At 38.4% G+C, this 22,121-nt stretch overlaps 2 protein-coding genes, 1 long non-coding RNA gene and 1 pseudogene across 10 annotated transcripts in view; 3 read left to right on the top strand and 1 right to left on the bottom strand.

Moving 5' to 3' along the window:
* RECQL5 (RecQ like helicase 5) overlaps positions 1 to 16,439 on the bottom strand; it is a 70,674-nt gene extending 54,235 nt beyond the window's left edge. For 3 of the 7 annotated variants that reach the window (XM_060764678.2, XM_067463790.1, XM_067463789.1), the window contains exons 1-8: positions 16,053 to 16,438; positions 12,849 to 12,981; positions 12,006 to 12,127; positions 10,549 to 11,067; positions 8,911 to 9,016; positions 7,116 to 7,227; positions 6,755 to 6,917; positions 6,076 to 6,158 (exon numbers count right to left, since the gene is read on the bottom strand). In XM_060764678.2, the coding sequence (XP_060620661.2) occupies positions 6,076 to 6,158; positions 6,755 to 6,917; positions 7,116 to 7,227; positions 8,911 to 9,016; positions 10,549 to 11,067; positions 12,006 to 12,127; positions 12,849 to 12,981; positions 16,053 to 16,172 (1,358 nt within the window). In that variant the 5' untranslated portion in view covers positions 16,173 to 16,438. Of the gene's footprint in view, positions 1 to 5,276; positions 5,998 to 6,075; positions 6,159 to 6,754; positions 6,918 to 7,115; positions 7,228 to 8,910; positions 9,017 to 10,548; positions 11,068 to 12,005; positions 12,128 to 12,848; positions 12,982 to 16,052 lie in introns of those variants that run through there. The other 4 variants (XM_060764675.2, XM_060764674.2, XM_060764679.2 and 1 more) reach the window with 3 other exon arrangements.
* On the top strand, positions 294 to 4,465 carry LOC137096064 (uncharacterized). Its single transcript, XR_010909215.1, has 2 exons — positions 294 to 685; positions 4,260 to 4,465. It is a non-coding gene; the product is annotated as an uncharacterized lncRNA (long non-coding RNA).
* On the top strand, positions 14,847 to 15,613 carry LOC132767375 (24-hydroxycholesterol 7-alpha-hydroxylase pseudogene; annotated as a pseudogene).
* A 61-nt stretch (positions 16,440 to 16,500) lies between the features above and the next one.
* The window catches only part of SAP30BP (SAP30 binding protein), a 36,621-nt gene continuing 31,000 nt past the window's right edge, over positions 16,501 to 22,121 (top strand). The window contains exons 1-2 of one of the 2 annotated variants that reach the window (XM_060764681.2): positions 16,501 to 16,659; positions 18,936 to 19,051. In XM_060764681.2, coding sequence (XP_060620664.1) covers positions 16,545 to 16,659; positions 18,936 to 19,051 — 231 coding nt within the window. In that variant the 5' untranslated portion in view covers positions 16,501 to 16,544. The remainder of the gene's footprint in view (positions 16,660 to 18,935; positions 19,052 to 22,121) is intronic. The other variant, XM_060764680.2, reaches the window with a different exon arrangement.

Genomic DNA, 22,121 nt, shown 5'->3' on the forward strand with positions numbered 1-22,121 from the left:
ACAAATACATAGTTTGTGTAATTTTTTTTTAAAAAAGAAGAAAAAGATGACAATGTAACAGAAAATTCTCACCTACACAATATTAATTTACTAAGAAATGGAACTGAATGTTTAGGTTTATATAGCAATAGTTAAAATTAGATAAAAGACATGTAGAGAACTGGAAGAGAAGATAGGAAGAACATTGGACAGTATGGGAAGACATGACATATATATATACACACGCAAAGCACATATACACAGACTGGGCCACAGCAACGCATGGCAGGGAATGGCTAGTGCTTAATAAAAACTTATGCAAAAAGAAAAAAAAACAGAAAAAAGAAACAACTAACTAACAACCAAAGTGAATTTTTTTACATATCCACAAAATTATCCAGATTTAAACTGAATTCTTACCCTATCAAACCTTTCTAATGTTTTAACTGGCACGTTCAATGTAGCACAATTATTACTCAGATTTAGTCAAAACATGATGAAACTAGGTGTTCAATTAAACCATTGTCTTTCAGAAGCCTCTGCAGAGAAGGGGAATAATATCTGATGGCTGTGTTAATCATTTACTAGAGTACAAACAAACATATTAGATATTATGCTTCTTCTATTTCCGCAACTAAGAAAAGTCTTCTGAGAAGGCAAAGTGTGCTTAGCAGAATTCAGAGAAATAAACTACATAAAGCTTCAGGTGAGAACAAAATCTTTTCCCATTCTTTCTAAAAAAAATTGTTAGAATTGTTAATAGGTATTTTGCAACAAACTGCCTTACTGATTACATCTTCGATAATACAGAACAAGCATCCCTTATCTGGAAATCCAAAATTGAAACACTCTAAAATTCAAAACTGCTCACAGGGGTGGTTGAGAAGTAACATCTTTTCTTTCTGGTGGTTCAATTCATGCAACTTTGTTTCATAAACAAAATTATTTAAAATATTGTGCAAAATTACCCTCAGGCTATGTGTATTAGGAGTGTATGAGACATCAATCATTTCATGTTAAGACTCTCCATGATATCCTGTTTGTATTTCAAAATCTGAAAATCCAAAACATTTCTAGTCTTAAGCATCTTGAATATTTCTGTTATTTCAATTATTTCTGTGACATGACTGATATTTTATGGGAATTGATTTGTAGACAAACCATAATGGTCACATAGAGATGAGGATAAATAAACTTTACCTCTGCAGCTTCTTTTTTTAATACTCTGCGACTAGACTAAGACATAATTGCTAAGCAGCACTGTTTTTATTCTAATAAGGAAGCATCTAAATATTTTTCTAGCTGGAAACATGTTTCAGATACAAATTAAGCATGGCTTGCATTGAGAGGGATATTTTCCCTAATTCATTCCTGTTTTGTGTAACATTTAGGGCAAAATTCAGAAAGCTAGACTAGATACAAATATAGTGAAATTTAGCTGATGTTTGATTCTCTCTGCACCACATTACGTCAGCTTCTGCACAGCAGCAAATGTAAAGTGAGAGAATAATCCACATCCTTTCACTGAGAACAGAATTGAACAGGGGAATTAAAAGTACAAGCAGCTTCCAAAGAGATGTCAAGCTTTATTTAAATGCTGTAACAACAGGCCTGTACGCAATCCAATGTGAAAGGTGACTGGAAAGCAAAATTGCCTATGATTCTATGTAACTTTCAGAAAGGAAGCCTTTAATATAAGACACAGTTGCTTCAGGCATTTCTATTAGGGTTTTCAGAATGGAAAAGAGCCTTAAAGTATAAAGGCTTCAACACCTTTCAGGGTTGTTCTGAAATGATGGATAGAATCAACTTGATGGATAGAATCAACTTTATACCATTGCCAGATGTGAATACAGGATGAACTATGGTTTCCATTTCTGCTGGATCTTCAAATGGGTTTCCATTTCTACTGCTCTATAGCAAACTTAGCACATAATTCACATGCTTAATGTGATGACAGTGCTGGTGTCAGTAAGAGGAAATTAATATAAATGAAAAATTTCTCACTGAACTCTAAAAAAAATCACACCTGTATTGAAATCTATGACTTATTAAAAAGGAAGAATCTATCTAAAACCCTTTTTGGATGCTCATTTCTGAATGAATATACTAAGTAGAGTCACTCATCATGACAGTCCCTGTAACAGAAGCTCTAAAAATAGTAAAAAAAAAAACATCAATAGCTCTGTTGATGAAGTCTAGTCGTATCCGACTGTGGGGGGTGGTGACAATTCCATTTCTAAGCTGAAGAGCCAGCGTTGTCCATAGACACCACCTAGTTTATGTGGCCAGCATGATTGCATGGAGCGCCGTTTCCTTCCACGTCAAAGCAATACCTATTGATCTACTCACATCTGCATGTTTTTGAACGGCTAGGTTAGCAGCAGCTGGGGCTAAAAGTGAGAGCTCGCCTCACTCCCCTGATTTGAACTGCCAACTTTTCGGTCAGCAAGTTCTTACAAACAAATTCAACTTAAGAACAAACCTACTGAACCTATTTTGTTTGTAACTTGGGGACTGCCTGTACTTGAAGGTAAGTTTATACAATATTTTTAATAATTTTGTGCATAAAACAAAATTTTGTAGACTTTACCACCAGAAAGCAAAGGTGTCACTATTTCAGCCTCTTCTCTGGACAGTTTCAGATATTGGAGTATTTTAGATTGTGGAATTTTGAATCAGGATACTCACTTTGTATAAACTAATGACTTTTAATTTCCCATTCAAGACTAAGACGCCGTTGGACTGGATGGCCCATGAGGTCTCTTCCAACTCTTTGATTCTATGATTCTATGACATTTCTGTCCTCTGTTGATTTCCTTAGTCCACACTAAAACCTTTTCTAGTGATTTCTGCAGTGCCATATGATAGTGAAGCAACTTTTAGAGATCAGCCAGGTATACCGAAATATCATTAAAAGGAATGAAATTTACACTCATATCTAGTGTTTCTGTTTCTTGAGCAAATAGGATACCTAGATTTCTCCAAGATCATACCTTTATTAAAGCCAAATCCCATACTTAATCAGATTGACACAGGGCAGCACATTTTCTGTTTCAATAGAATCATAGAATCAAAGCATTCGAAGAAACACCAAAGGCCATGCAGCCCAATCCCATTCTGCCATGCAGAAACACAGAAACACAGCACACCTGACAAATGCCATCCAACCTAATTTAAAAAATTCACCACCCTTCAAGTCAGCATGTTCCACTGTCAAACAGTTCTTACTGTCAGGAAGTTTTTCCTAATGTTTAGGTGGAATCTATTTTCCTGTAATATGAATCTATTTGTCTGTTGCATCCTAGTCTCTAGAGTAGCAGAAAGCAAGCTTGCCTCCTCAATGTGATATCCTTTCAGACATTTACATATGGCAATCATGTCCTCTCTCGGTCTTTTCTTATCCACGTTAAGCATACCCTGCTCTCTAAGATTGGTTTCCCAAACCTTTGATATTTTTGTTGCCTTTCTCTGGACACATGTCCAAAATGTGGATTCTTCAGTAAAGTCATAAAATCATAGAGTTAGGAGAGACTACAGTGGCCATCCAGCCCAACACCTTCCTGCCTTGCAGGAATATATAATCCAAGTATTTCCAACAGATACCCATCCAGCCCCTACTTAAAAACATCCAGAGAAGAAGACTCCATCATACTCTGAGGAATTCCAGTGTTGAACAGCACCCACTATCAGGAAACTTCCCCTAATATAATAGGTGTAATCTCTTTTCTTGCTGTTTGAATCCTTTTATCAATAACTGTTACAGAACTGCTACCATAGCATAACTGAAGAGAACCATTTCAAAAGAGAATTGTACTTCTAGAAAGTGATAGGAAAGAAATATACATATATCTTTTAGTCTGGAAAGCTAAAAATAAGAATAAGGAAAAGCTGAAACATACACAACTCTCAATGTGAGGCAAAGATTATTTTGTTTTTCTGGGCTTTTAAATCTCACAACATTTCTCAAATTACATATTGAAGTCTTACTAACATCTACATACCCCAGCTCCTGACTCTCATGCAATATAGCAATCATGGTATTCTTATCCTTTTAAGAAAAATAGCGAAGAGATCAACTTCAAAAGCTAAGGGAAATATATTTACACTGGCGCCACCATAACCTGAAACTACTCTAGTGATGCTGAAATTGTTTTTTGCTATTCTTATTCCTGAGATTTCAAGGTTTTTATTGTTTTAGTATCGGCCACCATAAAAATGCTTATTATGAAAGGCAAAATAAAAATCTTGTTAATGAAATTTATGTTTAACTCTCCAAGGCCTGGAAACAATGTCAGCTGCAACCATAACTGCTTCTCAACTTTTGGAAGACCTGAAAACTAAGATTCTGACAAATGACTGGGCTCTCGCGGGACTAGTGGTGATAGCTTCGTTTGTCACTGTCATCATCGCCCTCCTCTTATTTGCCATTGTCTTTGGCTGTTGCTCGGCTTCAAGCAATAAAGAAGGTTCCACATAAACATCAGTAACTGTCTGCTCTGTGGAATTTCAAGAGTGCTGCAGTGTGCCCAAGAAGTGAAAAATACGATTGTTTCTTGTCACCCCTATTTCACTTAAGTGTGCATTACTATTTACAATGCATATAACTGATGCCAAATGGAACTGGAATTTAAAACCATGTGTTGACAAGTCTCTGACTTAATACTAGGGCTTTTTTAGCAAGACACTTGTAAATAAATGACTTTTTATAAGAATTGTGAATTTCAAATATTCAAAAATAAACAGCAAATCAAATTTATATGACATTATCAACTATTGTATTCCTTCTGTACTAAGATGCACTTTTCCCCATATAAATGTTTCTAAAAATGGTCTGCATCTTAGAACCATAGGTGCTTTTATGCATACATACATATACAACTTTTTTCTGTTGTGTGTTTTACAGTTGATGCCGTCTTAGAACTGAAGAAATGTGGTCATCTCTTGCATTCTAAAGCTTCTAAAACCCTATAAATCTTCCTTATAAAAAGTGCATTTTGGTTCCATCTTTTGCGCTTTATACATATTCTTGCATATATATCCTATTTTTCACATTTTAGTTACTTATAGCAGCAACTATATTATATTAAATTGTTTTCACCCTCAGTTTAGGACAAGATATTTGTGTAGTAGTTATTTGTCTGTAATCATAGCTCCAATGACAAATTTCAGCACATTATACAGGGTGAGACAGGGTAACTTCCTCTTTTCAAAACTTAATAAAACCCATTGTATGAATCAGAATTTTTTTTATAATGTAGGCGCATACCTAAAGTTTTGTTTTACATCGTTTTGAAGATCAAATTAGGTAGGTGACATCCCCCATTCTCCATACACTGAGGAAACTGATTTCTGGTGTTTGCCGTGACTCTTGCCAGCATAGCAGGTGTTAATGTTCGCAGTTTCTTCCTGGATGTTGGTCTTCAAATCTTGTAGGGTCCTTGGACGGTTCACATAAACACAGGATTTCAAAAAATCCCATAGAAAAAAATCACAAGGGGCCAAATCTGGAGAGCAGGCCGGCCAATCCAAATCCGCTTGAAAAGTAGGCCTCAATGGCAAAAGAACACTCCTCACTGTTCCAACACATGATGGCGACTGAACTGTGTCAGGACAAAACTTTATACTCCCGCCTCTCGAACGAGACCACTAGTGCTCCACTACTTCTTCAACCGACTGAATGGCGCACATTTTTAAAAAGGAAATTATGCTGCCTCACCCTGTACCTCTAATTCTTCAAAGCACTAAATATTTCCAGCTTAAATACAAAAATATTATTAACAAAACATTATACATATGTAAAACATTTCTACATCAACATGTTAGTTTGTTTCTTTCAAAGGTAAAGGTAAAGGCAGAGAGTTTCCAAAAAAAAAAAAGAGGGGAGGCGGACAGCAATATGTAGAATGGAGTTCACATTAAATTCTTTTGCACAAAAGAAACAACAGAAATCAATTACAAGCCCTTTGCACTGCCATGTACGCATCACAGAAGACAATCTCCCTGCTCCAATACCAACTGTAAAAGAAATAAAGATTCATCTATTTATAGAATCCATCTATTCAAAGAATTTATTTATAGAACCAAAATACATACCTCAGTTCTTCAGAGAAGGCAACCACGGCATCAAAGTCTGTCATCATAGATTTATCAGATTCTTTCAAGGTGCCTCGTTTTTCCTGAAAGAGACAAGCTGAATAAGCAAAATCTTCAATATGCACATGTAATTTATTCAGAAAAGGTTTATTCACAACAATGCCTCCTTTTATATGTTAGCATAACAACACAATAGCCAGATAAGCTGTATTTTTAATTTTATTTTCAGTTCTATAGGAACATTGCAAGTATGGAAAATAATAACCTTCACATGTCTATCATATAAGAATATAGCAATGTGTCTTTTTTCACCTTACTATTTATACCAAAGCATGTCTACTAATATTGCAGTGGACACCTTTACATTCAGCCTGTGTCAGTTATGAAAGCCTCTGCACAGCCATTTATGATAAAATATGGTAGGTTCAAAGTCTAAAGGCACCAGATTCCATTTAATCATGGAAGTTAAACAGTATCAGCTCTGGTTATTATTACTTAGATGGGAGACTGCTAATGAATCCCATTTGCTATAGGCTATACTTCAGAGGAAGGAACTGGCAAAACCACCTCTGAGTATTCCTTGTCTAAGAAACCTCTACAAAATTTGTCTACAGGTGACTGTGCACACCCATTTGAGTAAAGAAAAGAAGCAATGAACCACAATACATAAGACTCTTACCTGGAGCTTAGCAATTTCCTTCTTGATAAGGAAACTGACCTGATCTCTGTCAGCCCGAGAGTAATAGAGTCGACAACTGGATGGCTTACCATCTCTCCCAGCTCTTCCAGACTCTTGGTAGTACCCAGCCATAGACTTTGGTATATTCCAATGTGCAACAAATCTACATAGCATAAAGCAATAAAACCATTATGCACAAATGCACAGAGAATTAGAAATAGACACAAAGTCCAACCTAAACATAACTCATACTGTGATGAGCTTCTATGAATGTATTAAGTGCATCCCATTCATAACAAAACATATAGGGGAACAACAGTAAGCCTTACTCATCTGGGACTACTTGGCACAATGCACGCACCTGACATTAGCTTTGTCAACTCCCATTCCAAAACTGATAGTTGCAACAATAATTGGAACTTTCTGTTCCATCCATTCACTCTGAACTGATGTTCTCTCTGCTGCCTTCAGACCTAAGGAACAAAGACCAATCATACAATATCAGAAGAAAGTGCCTTCATCACTACAGTTTATTCTACATAAATGTTCACAAGTCTGTTTTCAAATTTCTCTTTACCTCTTATCTACTGTTTTGCTAGTGTACACGACAATAGTGATAGAAGATATAAGACTTTAACATCTCTCTCATGGACTGAGAATCAGAAATTCATTAGTATTTCATGTGCTTAGGTTTCATGCCCCATTCATAAAAAAACAGCAATGTGCAATGTCTATCTTTGTAACTGACTGGTAAGAAGGGCACTGGATAGGTAAGGACAGGCCTAAAACCAATTTATTGATCAACAGAGCAGAATCTCCTTCTTTGGGCCCATTCACATTATACGGCTATCATATGGTGTTATGATTCCACTCTAAAAAAGCATCCTATAGAATCATGGGATTTGCAGTTCAAGGAAAGGTAATCAGAATTCTCAGGCAGAGAGCTCTGTTACCTCACCAAAGTGGACTTGTGCAGTGGGAATGAGCCCTATATAATTGGATCTTCTGCTTGATTGCAGAGAGCATACATTGGATAAAAGATTCCAGCTTTGGCTGCTCATATAGTTGATTATGAGCATGTTTGCTGAGGAAGTGGCAGCTTTCTCCACCTTCTTTGGCCATTACTGCATTTTCAATTCTGGCCACGACAACATCAGTGGTGCTGACTGTCCAACTCAATGTTTAAGTATACTTTAACAATCTCTCACAATGTTTTTCATGGGCTCACTGTGTCATAAAAATCACTAGGCACCTACAAAGAGGAACTAATAAGTTCCAAAGTGAAGAATTTTTATTGATTAATGATCAGTTTCAAGTAGTCAGTTTTACTTAGTCATTTCTAGATTAAGGAAAACTCACAGCAACCCATTTCTAGATTAATTTTAACCTCAAAGAATTGCAAGTCAGGTTCTGAAAAAAATGTCTGAAGCCACAGAACCATCTTAGAGAAATTATTTATGTTACATTAATGCTATATGCTGCACATCTTGTTTTATTACTCCCCTCCACATACTATCTGGGTTTCAGCATCAAGTAAAATTAAGACAAAAGTGCTTGAGCTAGGAGAAAACAAGTCCCACCAAGAAGTAGATATTGGTAAACATGCCTGATGAAATACAGAAAAGATGTTCCTTTTAAAACAGGCCATTCTTCATTTTTTTCCTTATCAGTGCAAAACCTGATACATTTTTAGCCTATCAACTATAAGAGGTCTCACCATCATTGTCACACATTTCCCACAAATTGGCCTTTTATGATAAAACTTTAAAATCACAGAATTTTAATGCTCCAGTTGTCAGCATCTCTTATTGAAAGAGGCACCTACGTAGCAAAACTGGTACCAGTCAAAGGAAGCAAGTCTGGGCTATATGATCCAGTAATCTGGGAGTATTGTATAAAGCAGCATCACTGATTTGCGCATATTCACCCTGATGTATAGCCTCTATCCCTGGATACTAGAGTTACACGATAGACCCTACTTAACAGGTTCAGCAAGCGCCTGGTTTTCTATTTTAATAGAATTTATAGAGCAGGTCTAGTAAGAACCAGTCCTTGTCAGGGAACTTAACTGACCATGCTTTAAATCAAGAAGAAAGATAAACAACTCTTTTACCCAGTGAATAAAAATCTGCTAATAGCAATACAAGCTTTGCTACCTGCATGATATGCTTTGGCTCTCAACCCTCTATAGCTCAGCTCAATGGCCACCTGTTCGCAAACTTCTCTCATCCTGCAATAGATAATTCCACAGCCAGAATAAACCTGCACACAAGTGGAGAAAGTAATATCTATTAAAATAACACAAGTAAATCCAGACATTATTAAATGGTAATATGAATGCAAGGTACTAAGAGAAGATAATATCTTTCTGACTGCATCTCCCTCTATGAACTGGCACGGGCTTTAAGATCTACCACAGAGGCCCACCTCTCGGTCCTACCTTTGTCTCAAGCGCGGTTGGTGTGGACGAGGGAGAGGGCCTTTTTGGTGGTAGCCCCCCAGCTCTGGAATGCCCTCCCCAGGGAACTTAGGCAAGCCCCCACAATACAGCACTTTTGGAAAGAGTTAAAAACGTGTTTTTTTCAGCAGGCATTTGATAATGTTTACAATTGTAGCCAGACTGATTACCAATTTAGCACTTTGAACAAGACACAATACACAAAAGAAAACATTTGGGGATAAGGCATTATGTCAAGCAGATACTGCCTATTCTACTATCCATCAGATGCAACAGCAGTAGCAACCACAATGGGAGGCAGGATCTTTCATCAGATGCTGGACTTGGCATTCAGATCACTGCCTGCATGCTCTTCTCTCCCTAAAGCACACATACAGTATATGGTACTTGAAATTGATATATCCTCATACTGCTCTCCATTATAATTTTTTGTGTGTCTTATGAGCCATGTATTCTCATATGCCCAAAGTATAATAGCTTCAGTTTATTCATTTTGGCTTCTAGGGAGAACTCAGACTTGTTTTGCTCCAAGAACCATTTACTTGTCTGTTTGGCAGTCTATGGTATTCATACGAAAAAATATGGTGTCATTCTGTATCACATTTCAAAAGTTTTCTTATCTGCTTTTCTCACTGTTCAGCTTTCACAACTACACACAGAAATACTATGCATGGAAAATCCTGATATTGGTATTCAATAATTTATCTTTATAGTTAAGGCCATCATACTTTGACTATATCATGACAGGGTATTCTGAAGTGTCTCATTTAAAGAATCACCACAGGTAAAAGACTTGACCACAAGTAACTAGCTTTATTGAATCAATTCTCTAGAATCAGAATTCACTGTTTTAGACATATCAACTACTGAATTTTACATATTCAAACTACTAATATTTCTTGAAAATTATGCTTGCAAGGCTAAAGTGTTCAGTGGCAATCCTATGTGGACTGCCCTGCACATAAGCCATATTAACATAGGGAACACATTTTAAATCAAATAGATAAAATTATTGTACAGTAAAAGCCATAACTTTATGCACACTTATTTGTATGCAAGTTCTACCAAAATCACTGGGGAATTTTTTTTCAACCTGTCAGAATTCACATTACTCATCTATATTGTTTACTGTTGATTTATTTTAAGGGTTCTAGTCCCCTGCTCTTTTAATGCTCTCTTAATAGATAAACAATGTGCTACTATTTACTGGGGTTTTTTTTTCAACACTCCCTTTTTCACACTTTGTTAAGACAGTAACATCTAAGAAACTCCTAGGTTTTGTCTTACAATGTTTTGCGAGGTAGACAAATTTATCTTACTTAGAGATTTAACTCACCCCTGAAATATCCTGCTCCCCAAGAGACTTCAGACAGAAATCTTTCAGGTTTTCATAAGGATCTGTTAAGAGTTCTTTATACTGCACATCATAGAAAAGATTGGGCCTGAAACATGGTGTCTTGAAGGTAGTGACAGGAAGCTTTAGTTTAAGTGATGCTATGATATCATCCTGAACACGCTTGGTAGCTGTGGCAGTGAGGGCTATGCATGGTGTGTTGGGTATGCGACAACGCAAGGAGCCAAGCCGCAGGTAGTCTGGTCGGAAGTCATGCCCCCATTGGGAAACACAGTGAGCCTCATCCACTATCAGATAGGAGAGAAGATTGCGAGACACCAACACTTCCAATGTGGGCTGAAAGGAAGAAGAAGCTGCCATCTCTGGTGTGATGTACAAGAGCTTTGTCTGTGGTGTCTCACTCATCAAATCTGTTAGGATGGTCTTTCTCTCCTGGGCAGAAATCTTGGAATTAAGGGAGCTTACTCTGACTTTTAGCGAGAGCAAATGATCCACTTGATCCTGTGGAAGAATATCGAACATATTTTAAAGAAAGAACATGTATATCAAAATGACAGCATCTCAAAGAAAAATAAACCTTTATTATTTCTGCACTTTACAAAGCTTATCTGCATACTTTTTACCATGGTTGAACCATTTATTATTTTAAAGAAATCCAGTTTAAATTAACTACCACGGAATAAATCCAATTTTAAGCCCAACTTCCACTATGTAACTGGCCATATTAGCTATAGGTAAATTGACAATTTAACTTGTCTAGAGCAAGGGAGAACCACTGCAGCCCTTGAGATAAAACATCCAGCCTACGACTCCCAGGCATCCTTGCCAATATTGCCAATAATAAGGGATTCTGACTGGTGCACACCAAAATATCTGCAACACAAAATATCTGCCCATCCCTATTAAAATACAATAATAAACTATAATTACAGACCTGAATTTAACTAACAAGATACTTTAGACAAGGCAGATTCAGATAACAAGGCATCTGCTCTATTTCAGACATCTCAGATTTTTTTTTACTTTTCTCAATGAAAAACAACATCACAATAAGCCAGGGAACTGCAGAAACACACATTAATTAGTAGAAACAGCCATCTAGTGCTTATTACCTAAGTGTTCCTGCTTGCTAACAAACAACAAGCCTCTTGTTGATAGTTTTACTATAAAGTTTTCAACCCAGGGTATGCCCTACATTCAACCAAAGGAGAGAAAGAACCCATCAGGCACAGATCAGATCTGCCATGTTTAGGCACTTTTATTTCAATCAGGTGTGATTGGGCGTATCTTTAATAATCCAAAGTTCCAACGTTTCTTTTGCTTTCCCCCCCAATTCATTTTTATCAAGTAAACGTGAACAAAATTTACAATTTTTTTCATTGACAACAGGGGATAGAGAAGCTGTCACCTTTCGATCCCTACATAACATGATATTTTACCTGAATCAGTGCAATTAATGGTGACACGACAATGGTAATGCCTGATGCCAGAACTGCAGGAAGCTGGTAACACAGGGACTTTCCTGCCCCAGTGGGCATGCATATGAAGACATCCTTCCCTCCTGCAAAGGCAATTTTGTTATGTTCAGAATTTTTAAAAATTAAACAACTCCTGGGATTCTGTTTTGGACTCAGTGTTCTAAGATAAAATAGCTAGTATAGCACAGCAGCCAAAACACAATCCTGTCCAGACAGCTTGGGTCTGTTAGGTACCACGTCAAGTTGGGTGGTTCTCTCATCAGTGTGGATTTGTATAGAACAACAAAAATGTGTATTACTCAGATACAGGCTGAACAGCCCTTCTCCAAAATGCATGGGACCAGAAGTGTTTAGAATTTTTAAAAGGAACTGGAATACCTATATTTGCATGTTATGTACATGAGATATTTTGGAGATGGAATCTGATCTAAATAATAACCTGAAGGTAATTTCATAAAATATTTTAATCATTTTGTGCCTGAAGCAATGTTTGTGCACATTGAACAGAAGGTAAGGGCAATACTGTCGCAGTCACCCATATGGACAATTCTAGAATATTTCAGATTTTGACATTCCAGATAAGGAATGTAACATTAAAAAGTACAAATTTCTCAAGTGTGTTATTTACTCAATGAAACCATGGCAGTAATAAAAGGTATAGGAATTTTGTTAGTCATTATGTTACTATATCTAGAAGAACCTGAAGCAAAAACAATCATAACAAGGATGAGAAAAAACCTTTAAGGAAGACAGAAAACTTTTTAGCTTCACTATATTTTGCAAAGAAATTGACTTGCAAATTACCTTTCACCACAGTTAAGGTTGCACTTTTCTGCAGTAGGGTCTTGAAAGAGTCAAACCCAAAGACATTTTTCAGAATTTGTTGAACTCTATCCACTCTTGAGGAAGAGCAGCTACTCATCTTATAGGAAGATAACTGGAAATAATTGAGAGGGGTAAAGATGAGGTTTTAATGCAGTTATTTCCTCCACTACACTTCATATGTAGTCTTAAGGAATTTTCCCATCAGAGTGGAATGCTCTTTGAAATTGTCTTTGAACTTTCACCATTTGAAATGTATCTTATAGTAATAAAACTTTATTTGTATTCTGCCCTATCTCCCCAAGGGGACTTAAGGTGGTTCCAACAAACAAAAAACATAGAGGCAAACATTCAATGCCTCACCATAAGTACAAACATAAATACATTCACGATCCACCCAATCATGAAGTAATCCAAGATCAAACAATCAATTAATAAAAATAAAATAAACCCAAAATTACAGTTACATTATAAAATTGTATCTCATCATAAAAACATCCAATTATTTCTAACCATAAAAACATGAGCCTCAGCTTAATGAGCTCCCGGAGGTTCATTAAAAAAAATAAAATACAAAATTAACTACAATTGCCATAATATCCAACAGTGCTGGCTGACCCACCAAGGCCAGAGAGCAATGATAATGATAAAAATGAATTAACTGACTGTCATTCCCTAGTCCCCCTCCTCTCCATATGCTGAAGTGCACAAGTGGGTTTTTAATTGTTTTAAGGAAGGAGGAAAGGGGCCATTTTTATCTCTTTGGGGAGAGCATTCCAGAGGTGGGGGGTGGTTGCGGAGAAGGCCCTCTCTCTCTTGTTCCCACCAACCATACTTGAGATAGGGGTGGGACCGACAGCAGGGCCTCCTCCGTTGAGCGCAATGTCCCAGTAGGTCTATAAGAGGAGAAGCGGTTCTTCAAGTAGGGAGGACCCAAACCATTAATGGCTTATTTTATTTATGCTCTGTATTTATTTTCACACAATCCGTAAGTAGGGGACACTCTATCATCTAGAAAAGAAAACCTTTAACACTTTAAAGGTTGTTTGCTGCTGGAATGTATAAGGAAGTGAAACTTAGCCTAGGACCAGTAATGACTACTATCTACAAAGAATAACTATGTTTTCCTCTTTTTCAGAAATATGTATAACTAATATTACTCATACCAAAATACTTTCCTTCCCATTCATTACCAGTTACAGGGAACTGGCTGCCTGTTTATTTTTACTGCATCGTGACCACTGCTTTCACCCATGCTGCTGCTTTTAAAATTTGTCCTCATACAAGGCAATACTTGAATTCACTTGGCTTTCATTATTTCAATTAAAGTGAACTAAAATATTCACTTTAACTCACCCAATCCTTTATAAACCTATGGGGAAGGGGGAATGACAGTGTGTCTATAACAAGAAATGACAAAAAAATTGGAAATGTATATTATTATCTTACAAATCACATCTTTTAAAAATAGAAATGAAAGGTCTTCAGAAGACATGTTGTGTCCTCATCCATTTTGCTATTACAAAATATGTATGTGTCCGTTTCTCTTATAAGGGATTGGTTTAACTTGAAGTTTGCTAGTAAAACTGAATTACCATATCATGAAATGATGTACCATAAACTTTTTTTTTTCATGTCAGGAGTGACTTAAGAAACTGCAAGTCAATTCTGGTGTGAGAGAATTGGCCATCTGCAAGGACATTGCCCAGAGGATGCCCGGATGTTTTACCATCCTGTGGCAGGCTTCTCTCATGTCCCCATATGGGAAGTTAGAGCTGAGATGGGAGTTCATCCCGCTCCCTGGATTCAAACCGCCAGCCTGTCAGTCAGCAGTCTTGCCGGCACAAGGGTTTAACCCAATGTGCCACTGGGGGCAATTAACATCAAATGTTTGGAAAGCTCTGCTTTCAGGAAATAAGGAGCCCGCTTCTCGAATTATTCCATAAGGATTCCATACACTAAGGACTAAAACCAGCCTAAATGGAAACTCTTTTCCTGCAGACTCCTGGTACCCTTCAGCTTTCAGAAGCCAGACCACTCTGGCCAAGAGCCCTGAAGGGGAGTTGCTGTTTCCCTTTTACTGCACTGAGGCACACTACACAAGAGATTCATGACTGCACATGTAGTGAAAGAAATCTTCCCAGAGTTTTGAACGTAAGGAAATGCACATTTCTGGTAAATAAGACTTATGTGTCAAGAAGGAGCTAGAATCTATTTATGGCAGTGCAGCAAAAGAAGTTGTCAGCATATCTGAAGATGATCTTAAGAACCTCCCATTTATCAAGTGGTGTATTTTGGAGAAAATACGGTTAAGAGCACCAGGTGCCATTGTCAAGAAAGTAACAAATCCAATAAATGTCCAGAATTTTGCTATGCCTTCTGGCAACCTGCTGGTGATGTCTGTATATTGGTTTCATAGAAACCCAAAATATTTTCCTGAACCCAACACTTTTAAGCCAGACTGTTGGAAGGAAGCAAATTTAGAGAAAAATCAATTCTTGGAAGGCTTTGTAGCATTTGGAAGAGGAACACACCAGTGTCCTGGGAAGTGGTTTGCTATCATGAAAATTCATATTCTAGTTGTTTTGTTCCTTTGCAAATATGAATGTAGTCTTTTGGATTCACTACTGAAAGAGAGTCCTCTCCACTTGGTGGGCACACAACAACCCGAGGGACCATACAGAATTCATTATAAATTGAGAACATAAGCATGATGCCCAATCCAGTTACTTACTAGTGCTACAGAACTGAAAAGGCATTGATCCGCTGTGTTACAATATGTTTTGTTTGCAAACAGTTCCCAGATTTGAAAACAGAACTTTGAATATAACATATAACGTACTTTTTAGATAACGCTAATGTTATGTGCACGATTCGGCATTGAATTTGTAAGCCGCTCTGAGTCCCCTTCGGGGTGAGAAGGGCAAGGTATAAATATAATAAGTAAAAATTGGTGTTCACACATCCTGAGTGCCCAACTGTCAATATCTGAAAGGCCTGTATGGCTTCACACAGCAATCTGGAAATGTAGGGCAAGGGCCATGGCTATGGATCCTACGACATCCCGTGTCAAGAGCATCCTGAGGCCTGGACATCACTCCGTCCTGCTCCTGAAGGACAAGGTTTATAATCCCGACGAAAGCCCAGGTTGAAATAAACCCCGCTCAGTCTTACTTTCCCACCCACCCCTTCCTCCATTTGATGTTGAAAGAGACTAACTAACATGACAACTTCTTGGGAAACTGGAGAAACTACGGCTACAAGTTCATGTTCCTCCGCCTCCGCCTCCTCCTCAGACCTCCACATCCTTCCGCCATCGTCGTTGCGGCCCGCCGTGAAACTAACTCGCGCGCAGGCTCGCTTTGCGGCAACAGAGGAAGCTCAGGCGCCGCCTGGCCGCGGGGTGATGACGTGTGAGGCGTTAAAGAGACGGGCCTCCCCAGAAGAGGCGTCGGGCTCGAGGCCTACGAGGTGGCCCAGCCCCGTTCGTCATACTCTCTTCTCCCATTGGACTCCCCTCCTTGCTCCCGCGAGGTGAGATAGCTGGGAAATCGGGCTGCCATTTGGAAGGAAGAACTGGTTGCCTTGGAGACCTATGTTTTCGCACACACGCACGCCCCGCCCCTCGGCGTGCTACGTCGTTCCCGCGCGCCGGACAAGGATTCCATTGAGGGGAAAATGGCGGCGGCGAAAAAGAGTGTTCTGTCTTCGTTGGCGGTTTACGCGGAAGATTCCGAAGCCGAATCCGACAGCGAGGCCGGCGGGGCGGCCAGCGAGCGGGGAGCGGGGACGGGTGAGGCCCCGAGGAAGGCAGGCGAGCGGGCGGGCGGGCGAGCGGGGAAACTCCCTTGGCCTAGCTTCACGGAGCTTTCTTTGCCCGAGCCCCCCTTTGCTCCAAGGCTGTTTAGATGGAAAGGCCAGGGGAGGAGCGCCTTTCTCCTTGCCGTGAAGGAACAGAAGGTGGTATCCTGCGCCATTACTAGACTTTCCCCACCTAACTGTATCCTGTTTATACTCGCAGCGGCATTGTGGTCTGTTTCTCTTTATAAAGACTTCCTGAAAGAGGTCAGAATGAAGCAATACGACACCCAGGCCCCCAGAACCTTGCCCCTCAAGCTCCTAACGGTCGAACTAAGTGCGCCATTTATTGCTTGAGTGGGCAAAAGGTATCATTATGACTATATAAAAATATGCTTCGCCTGATCCTGTGGCCCTCATCAGACTTCCAGGCCTCAGCTATTGAACTCCTGTCTTCTCACCTCCAGGAATTCATAGCTAACACCTCCCAACAAAGGATCCCCCCAGACAGCAATCAGCCAGGCTTTGAAGCAACAAGGCCATTCAGTGCGAATCAGCCAGGCTTTGAAGCTGCAAGGTTATTCAATGCTAGTCAAGGAACCCAACTGCAACATTCACACTTGCCTCAAGCAGACAGGAGTTCTTTCTCCCACCCTGGACATTCCACAGATACATAAATCCCACTTGCCTAGTTTCCAACAGACCCCTCAACCTCTGAGGATGCCTACCATAGATGTGGGCGAAACACCAGGAGATAATTTTTCTGGAACTTCAGCCCAGAATACTCATAGCATCCCATTCATAGGGTTCTCTGTTGGCTTCCAGGTTTTTTTTAAGGGTTCATAACCTTTCTCTTCCAGGCTGTCTTCTTTATTAGTGCCATAATTTCAATTTCAATCTTGGGATCCCTTGTTATATAATTTCTTGTGACACCAGAGTTTTCTGGTTGAGTAGGCTAAATATCTCCCAAAACCACAGATTTTTTAAGGGTTCACAACCTTTCTTTTCCAGGCTGTTTTCTTTATTAGTGCCATAATTTAAATACAGTAGGCCCTAGGGATCCAATGGGGTTTGGTTCCGTGACACACATGCACCATTATCTACCAAAATCCATGGATGCTGAAGACTTTATTACACTGTGTAACATGGTTTTTGTTCCTCGGTTATAAATGTCATTTCCTAATTGGCTCTATCATAAAAACATGGAAAAGGTTTATTAAACTGCAAGAACTTTGTTTTTGCGGAATATCCTGCAGTACATTTTGCTCTAGTTTTTCAATAAATATTTGAGTTGCAACCTCTTCGAAATAGTTTGTGGCAACTCCAAAAATGAAGTTTCTGGAGTATAACAACTAATTTCAAAGCAAGTACTGCACAATTAAACAGGAAATAACACTTTCAAGTCAGGAACAGATTTTTTTTCCCAAATTTTGTTACATAGTGTTATATACAGTGTCATACTAAAATGGTGTTTCTTATTTTAAATGGCAAAATCATGCCTTACTTTTGAGGTTTTAAAGAATATTTTCAGGACATGAGTGGTTGAATCCATAGATGTGGCAGGCCGACTGCACCTACAGTTTTAAATTTATTTCTTAACAAGGACTGACACAGAAATTTGTATGTGTAATTGATGCTATCTAAATTTTAAGAAAAACTTTTGGTACTTTCATATGTACATTTTTTTGTCTTTTTTGAAGCCATGACTATATATCTAGATCTGTAATGATAAGAGATGCTACACATTTGTGGTCTTTCCTTGCACAATGGCCACAATTCTGTGGCATGTAAGACAGAGAGGAACCATTGACAGTGCCAAATTATACCGATCTGTCACCCCTTTAACTTCCATGGCTGAATGCTATAGGTTCTTTGGAGTTCTAATTTGTTGTGACACCAGAGCTTTCTGGTTGAGTAGGCTAAATATCTCCCAAAACCACAGGTTCCCCAATTCTAGCATATGAAGCCATGGTACTTAACATGGTGGCAGACAGTTATAATTCTGTAGTGTGAATACAGCCAGTAGTATCTTTAGTTCATTGCATATCCGTATGTTGTGTGTATTCCCATTGGGATGCCAAATTACTATGATTATGTAAGATTATTTACCAGTATTTATTTATTTCTATCCCACTTTTCTCCCCAATCGGGTCTCAAAGCAGCAAAAAACATGTCAACAAAACATACCATTCCTAAAAATAAACATAATCAACAGATCAAAACTTACCTGACACTCTTCATTATTTTTCTTCCTCAATTTGGTTGTACCAGAAGAAAAAGGAGGACTTGTTTCAGAAGGCTATGGTGAAGATGACTTCAGCAAAATGGAAGGCGAGGAGGATGGTTACGATGAAGATGAAGATGATGATGAAAACAGCAGGCAGTCGGTATGTACTTATTTTTGCCCATTTTGATACTCAGTATATCTTGTTATTGCATTTTCTAGCGTAGCATGAAAAATAGGCATGCTAATTCCTTGTTTCTTTGTGTTTCTTTTTCCTGGAAGTTATTTTGAATGTGATGAATAGTATCTATTTATGGGTTACTAGAGTAAAATACCTGCCCTCATCCAAAAAGAAAGTGAGAGAGATCAGGATATGTTGCAGTTTATCTCTGAGACTTTGGCATAATTTGTTCTAATTAGTAATGTCTATGGTTATTCTTTACAACAATTACTTTCATGAGAGCATGACAAGGTTGGTCATATAAGTGGCACATGCTCTAATTCAGCTGTGGAAACCCCCCCCCCCCCATATAACAAATTGATATTATATGGCAGAGGAAGATGTCAAGGAGGAAAAGGTCCAGATTAATATACTAGAGGGGATATTATTTTACATCATGTGTTCCATCAATTGTCTAATATGTTACCTTTGTCCTTCATGAAGCATGTTACTATTTGGTGCTTCCTAAATGTGTGGTTTAAGTTACAGTATTAACTCTGACTTTTCCACTTTCCTCTTCTGTCTGAGTCCTTGAAACTTTCCATAAAAATATAGGATTAACTACATAAATAGAGCAGAGGTAATTTACAGACATTTTCTCTTGCCCAGCTGAATTTTTGTCTACTACAACTACTACAACTATCTTACAAAATATTATATGAATAATAATAGTGTTAACTAAGTATGATAGTTGGGACCCAGTGCTGGTAGCGCTATGCTGGTTGCGTCACGTGGTTCTGAATTAGAGAAGGGAACACGTGCACCAGACACAGCACCACATGTGCGAGAGACCGCACACAGTGAAAGACGCAGCTACGACAAAGTTGATAAGGTAGTTCAGTAGAAAGTGGGGGGGGGGGGGGGGACAGCAGAGCATACTGATGTAGGCTATCTGGAGATCCTATGCAAGGAATTTCGGTAGAAAGGGGGAGGGGAAACAGCCAAGCATACTGATGTAGGCTATCCAGAGATTGTATGCAAACACGTTCAAAAAAATTGTTGCATTGGAAGGAAGGGGAGAAATATGAGTAGTGGTGAAAATGAATCAAATCCAGTCATTCTTGCATTACTTCACTGTTATCCTGTCCCACCTGTGTTACATTACTTCACTGGTATCTTGCTGCAGCTGCGTTTCTCATTCGGTGCGCTGTCTGGCACACAGTATTCCCTTCTCTAATTCAGAGCCGCGTTATGCAACCAGTGTAGCACTACCAGCAGTGGGTCCCAGCTATCATAGTATGTGTAACTGGTTCTAATCATGATAAATATATGCAGTAATTAATCAGGAATGGGATTGGATTTGCTGCATGTGCTTTGAAATAATTCCTTTTTGTATTTAGAGGATAATATTACAGAGTTAATCCTTAAATTGTATTGTAAAATTGCAACTTGTTACAGTTTGTGGTGGCAAAGATATTTTTAATTCCTTTCCTTATGTATTATAATGCATCCATAACTTCTTTTGGAACATTTCCAATTGTGATTTTGTTACTTAAATTGCATATTTACTAATTTGCAACAAGTAAAATACTACTGCAGCATGTGGTTTCTTGTCTGTATTCCTTCTGTCTTTGTCTGCTTGCACTTGCAATTTGCATATACAGTGGGCTTGGTATCCACTGGGATTTCATTCCAGGGCCCTCTGTGGTTACCAAAATCTGTAGATGCTCTGGTCCCATTAGATACAAAATGGCAAAAATCAAGATTTGCTGTTTGGTTTTGGGGGAGGGGGTTGTATTTTGAAGCTGTGAATTGCTCAATATATGAATACAAGATCTGTGGATATGGATGATTTTAGGTTAGGTAACACAATTTGAGCATTTCTGATTTAGAATTCTTAAATACTCCAAAATCTTTTACCTTTGCTTTCTGATGGTTCCGTGTGCGTAAACTTTATATCATGCACAAAATTATAAATGTAAAATACTGTGTATAAGATTACCTTTATGCTTTGTATATTAGGGATATATGATGTATAAATGATTTTTTTTCTTTACACTTGGATCCCATCTGCAAGATAGTTTATTATGTACATATATGGAAATATGGTCCATTCCAAAATCCCAAACAGTTCTGACCCCAAGCTTTTTGGATAAGGAATATTCAACCTGTAGAATCCTTAGGTGTTAAACAGTGTTTACAAATACTTTAAATATTGGTATTTTTTTCTTTGAAAAATCTGTGCAGTAGCTTGTATTGAATAGGTGGAAGTAGTCAAAGATCTCACAGAACACAGCCTTATGATCCAAGTAGTGGTCTTTTTAGTGTGTAGATTGGAGTAATGTTTTGGCTCTCTGTTTTCGAAGAAGTAATTGACACACTATACTCAGATATGTTCCTTTATATAAAATATCATCTTGTTTCTTCACCAGTTTCCTTGTTGTGCATAAAAGAGCATTTTCTATCAAAGAGGTTCAGTGATTAGTTAAATGTCAGATTGCTCTGCTATTGAGCACTAAAGATTAAAATATCTACAATATAGGTTTTCGTTCAAGCATTCATCAAGATATCCATTGTCACTGGGAAGAGAAGTAAATGCCTGGAGCCATTCCTAAATTCACTACATGTCGGAGAGGGATGTAGCCCTCACCCTGAGATGCCAGATCTGGCCATGGTAGACCATGCCTTAGTCACATCCTGTTGGACTACTGCAACGCTCTCTTCATGGGGCTTCCTTAAAAGATAGCTTGAAAGCTACAATTAATTCAGAGATGGACAGCCAGGTTACTTACAGGAACAGAACTACTCCCATTTTGCAACAGCTCCACTGGCTGTTGTTCTCCTTCTGAGCTAAATACAAAGTGCTGGTAGTTACCTATAAAGTCCTAAACAGTTCGAGTCCAGGCTATTTCTCCAATCACATCTTCCCATATAGACCATCTTGTGCACTGCTGTCAGCGAAGGAGTTCCTACTCTTGGTCCCACCCCAGTCACAAGTGTGGTTGGTGGGAACGAAAGAGGGGGCCTTCTCCATGATCGTTCCCTGTCTCTGGAACTCCCTCCTCATAGAAAT

Source organism: Anolis sagrei, chromosome 2 (assembly GCF_037176765.1).
Source record: "Anolis sagrei isolate rAnoSag1 chromosome 2, rAnoSag1.mat, whole genome shotgun sequence".
Lineage (NCBI taxonomy): Eukaryota > Metazoa > Chordata > Lepidosauria > Squamata > Dactyloidae > Anolis > Anolis sagrei.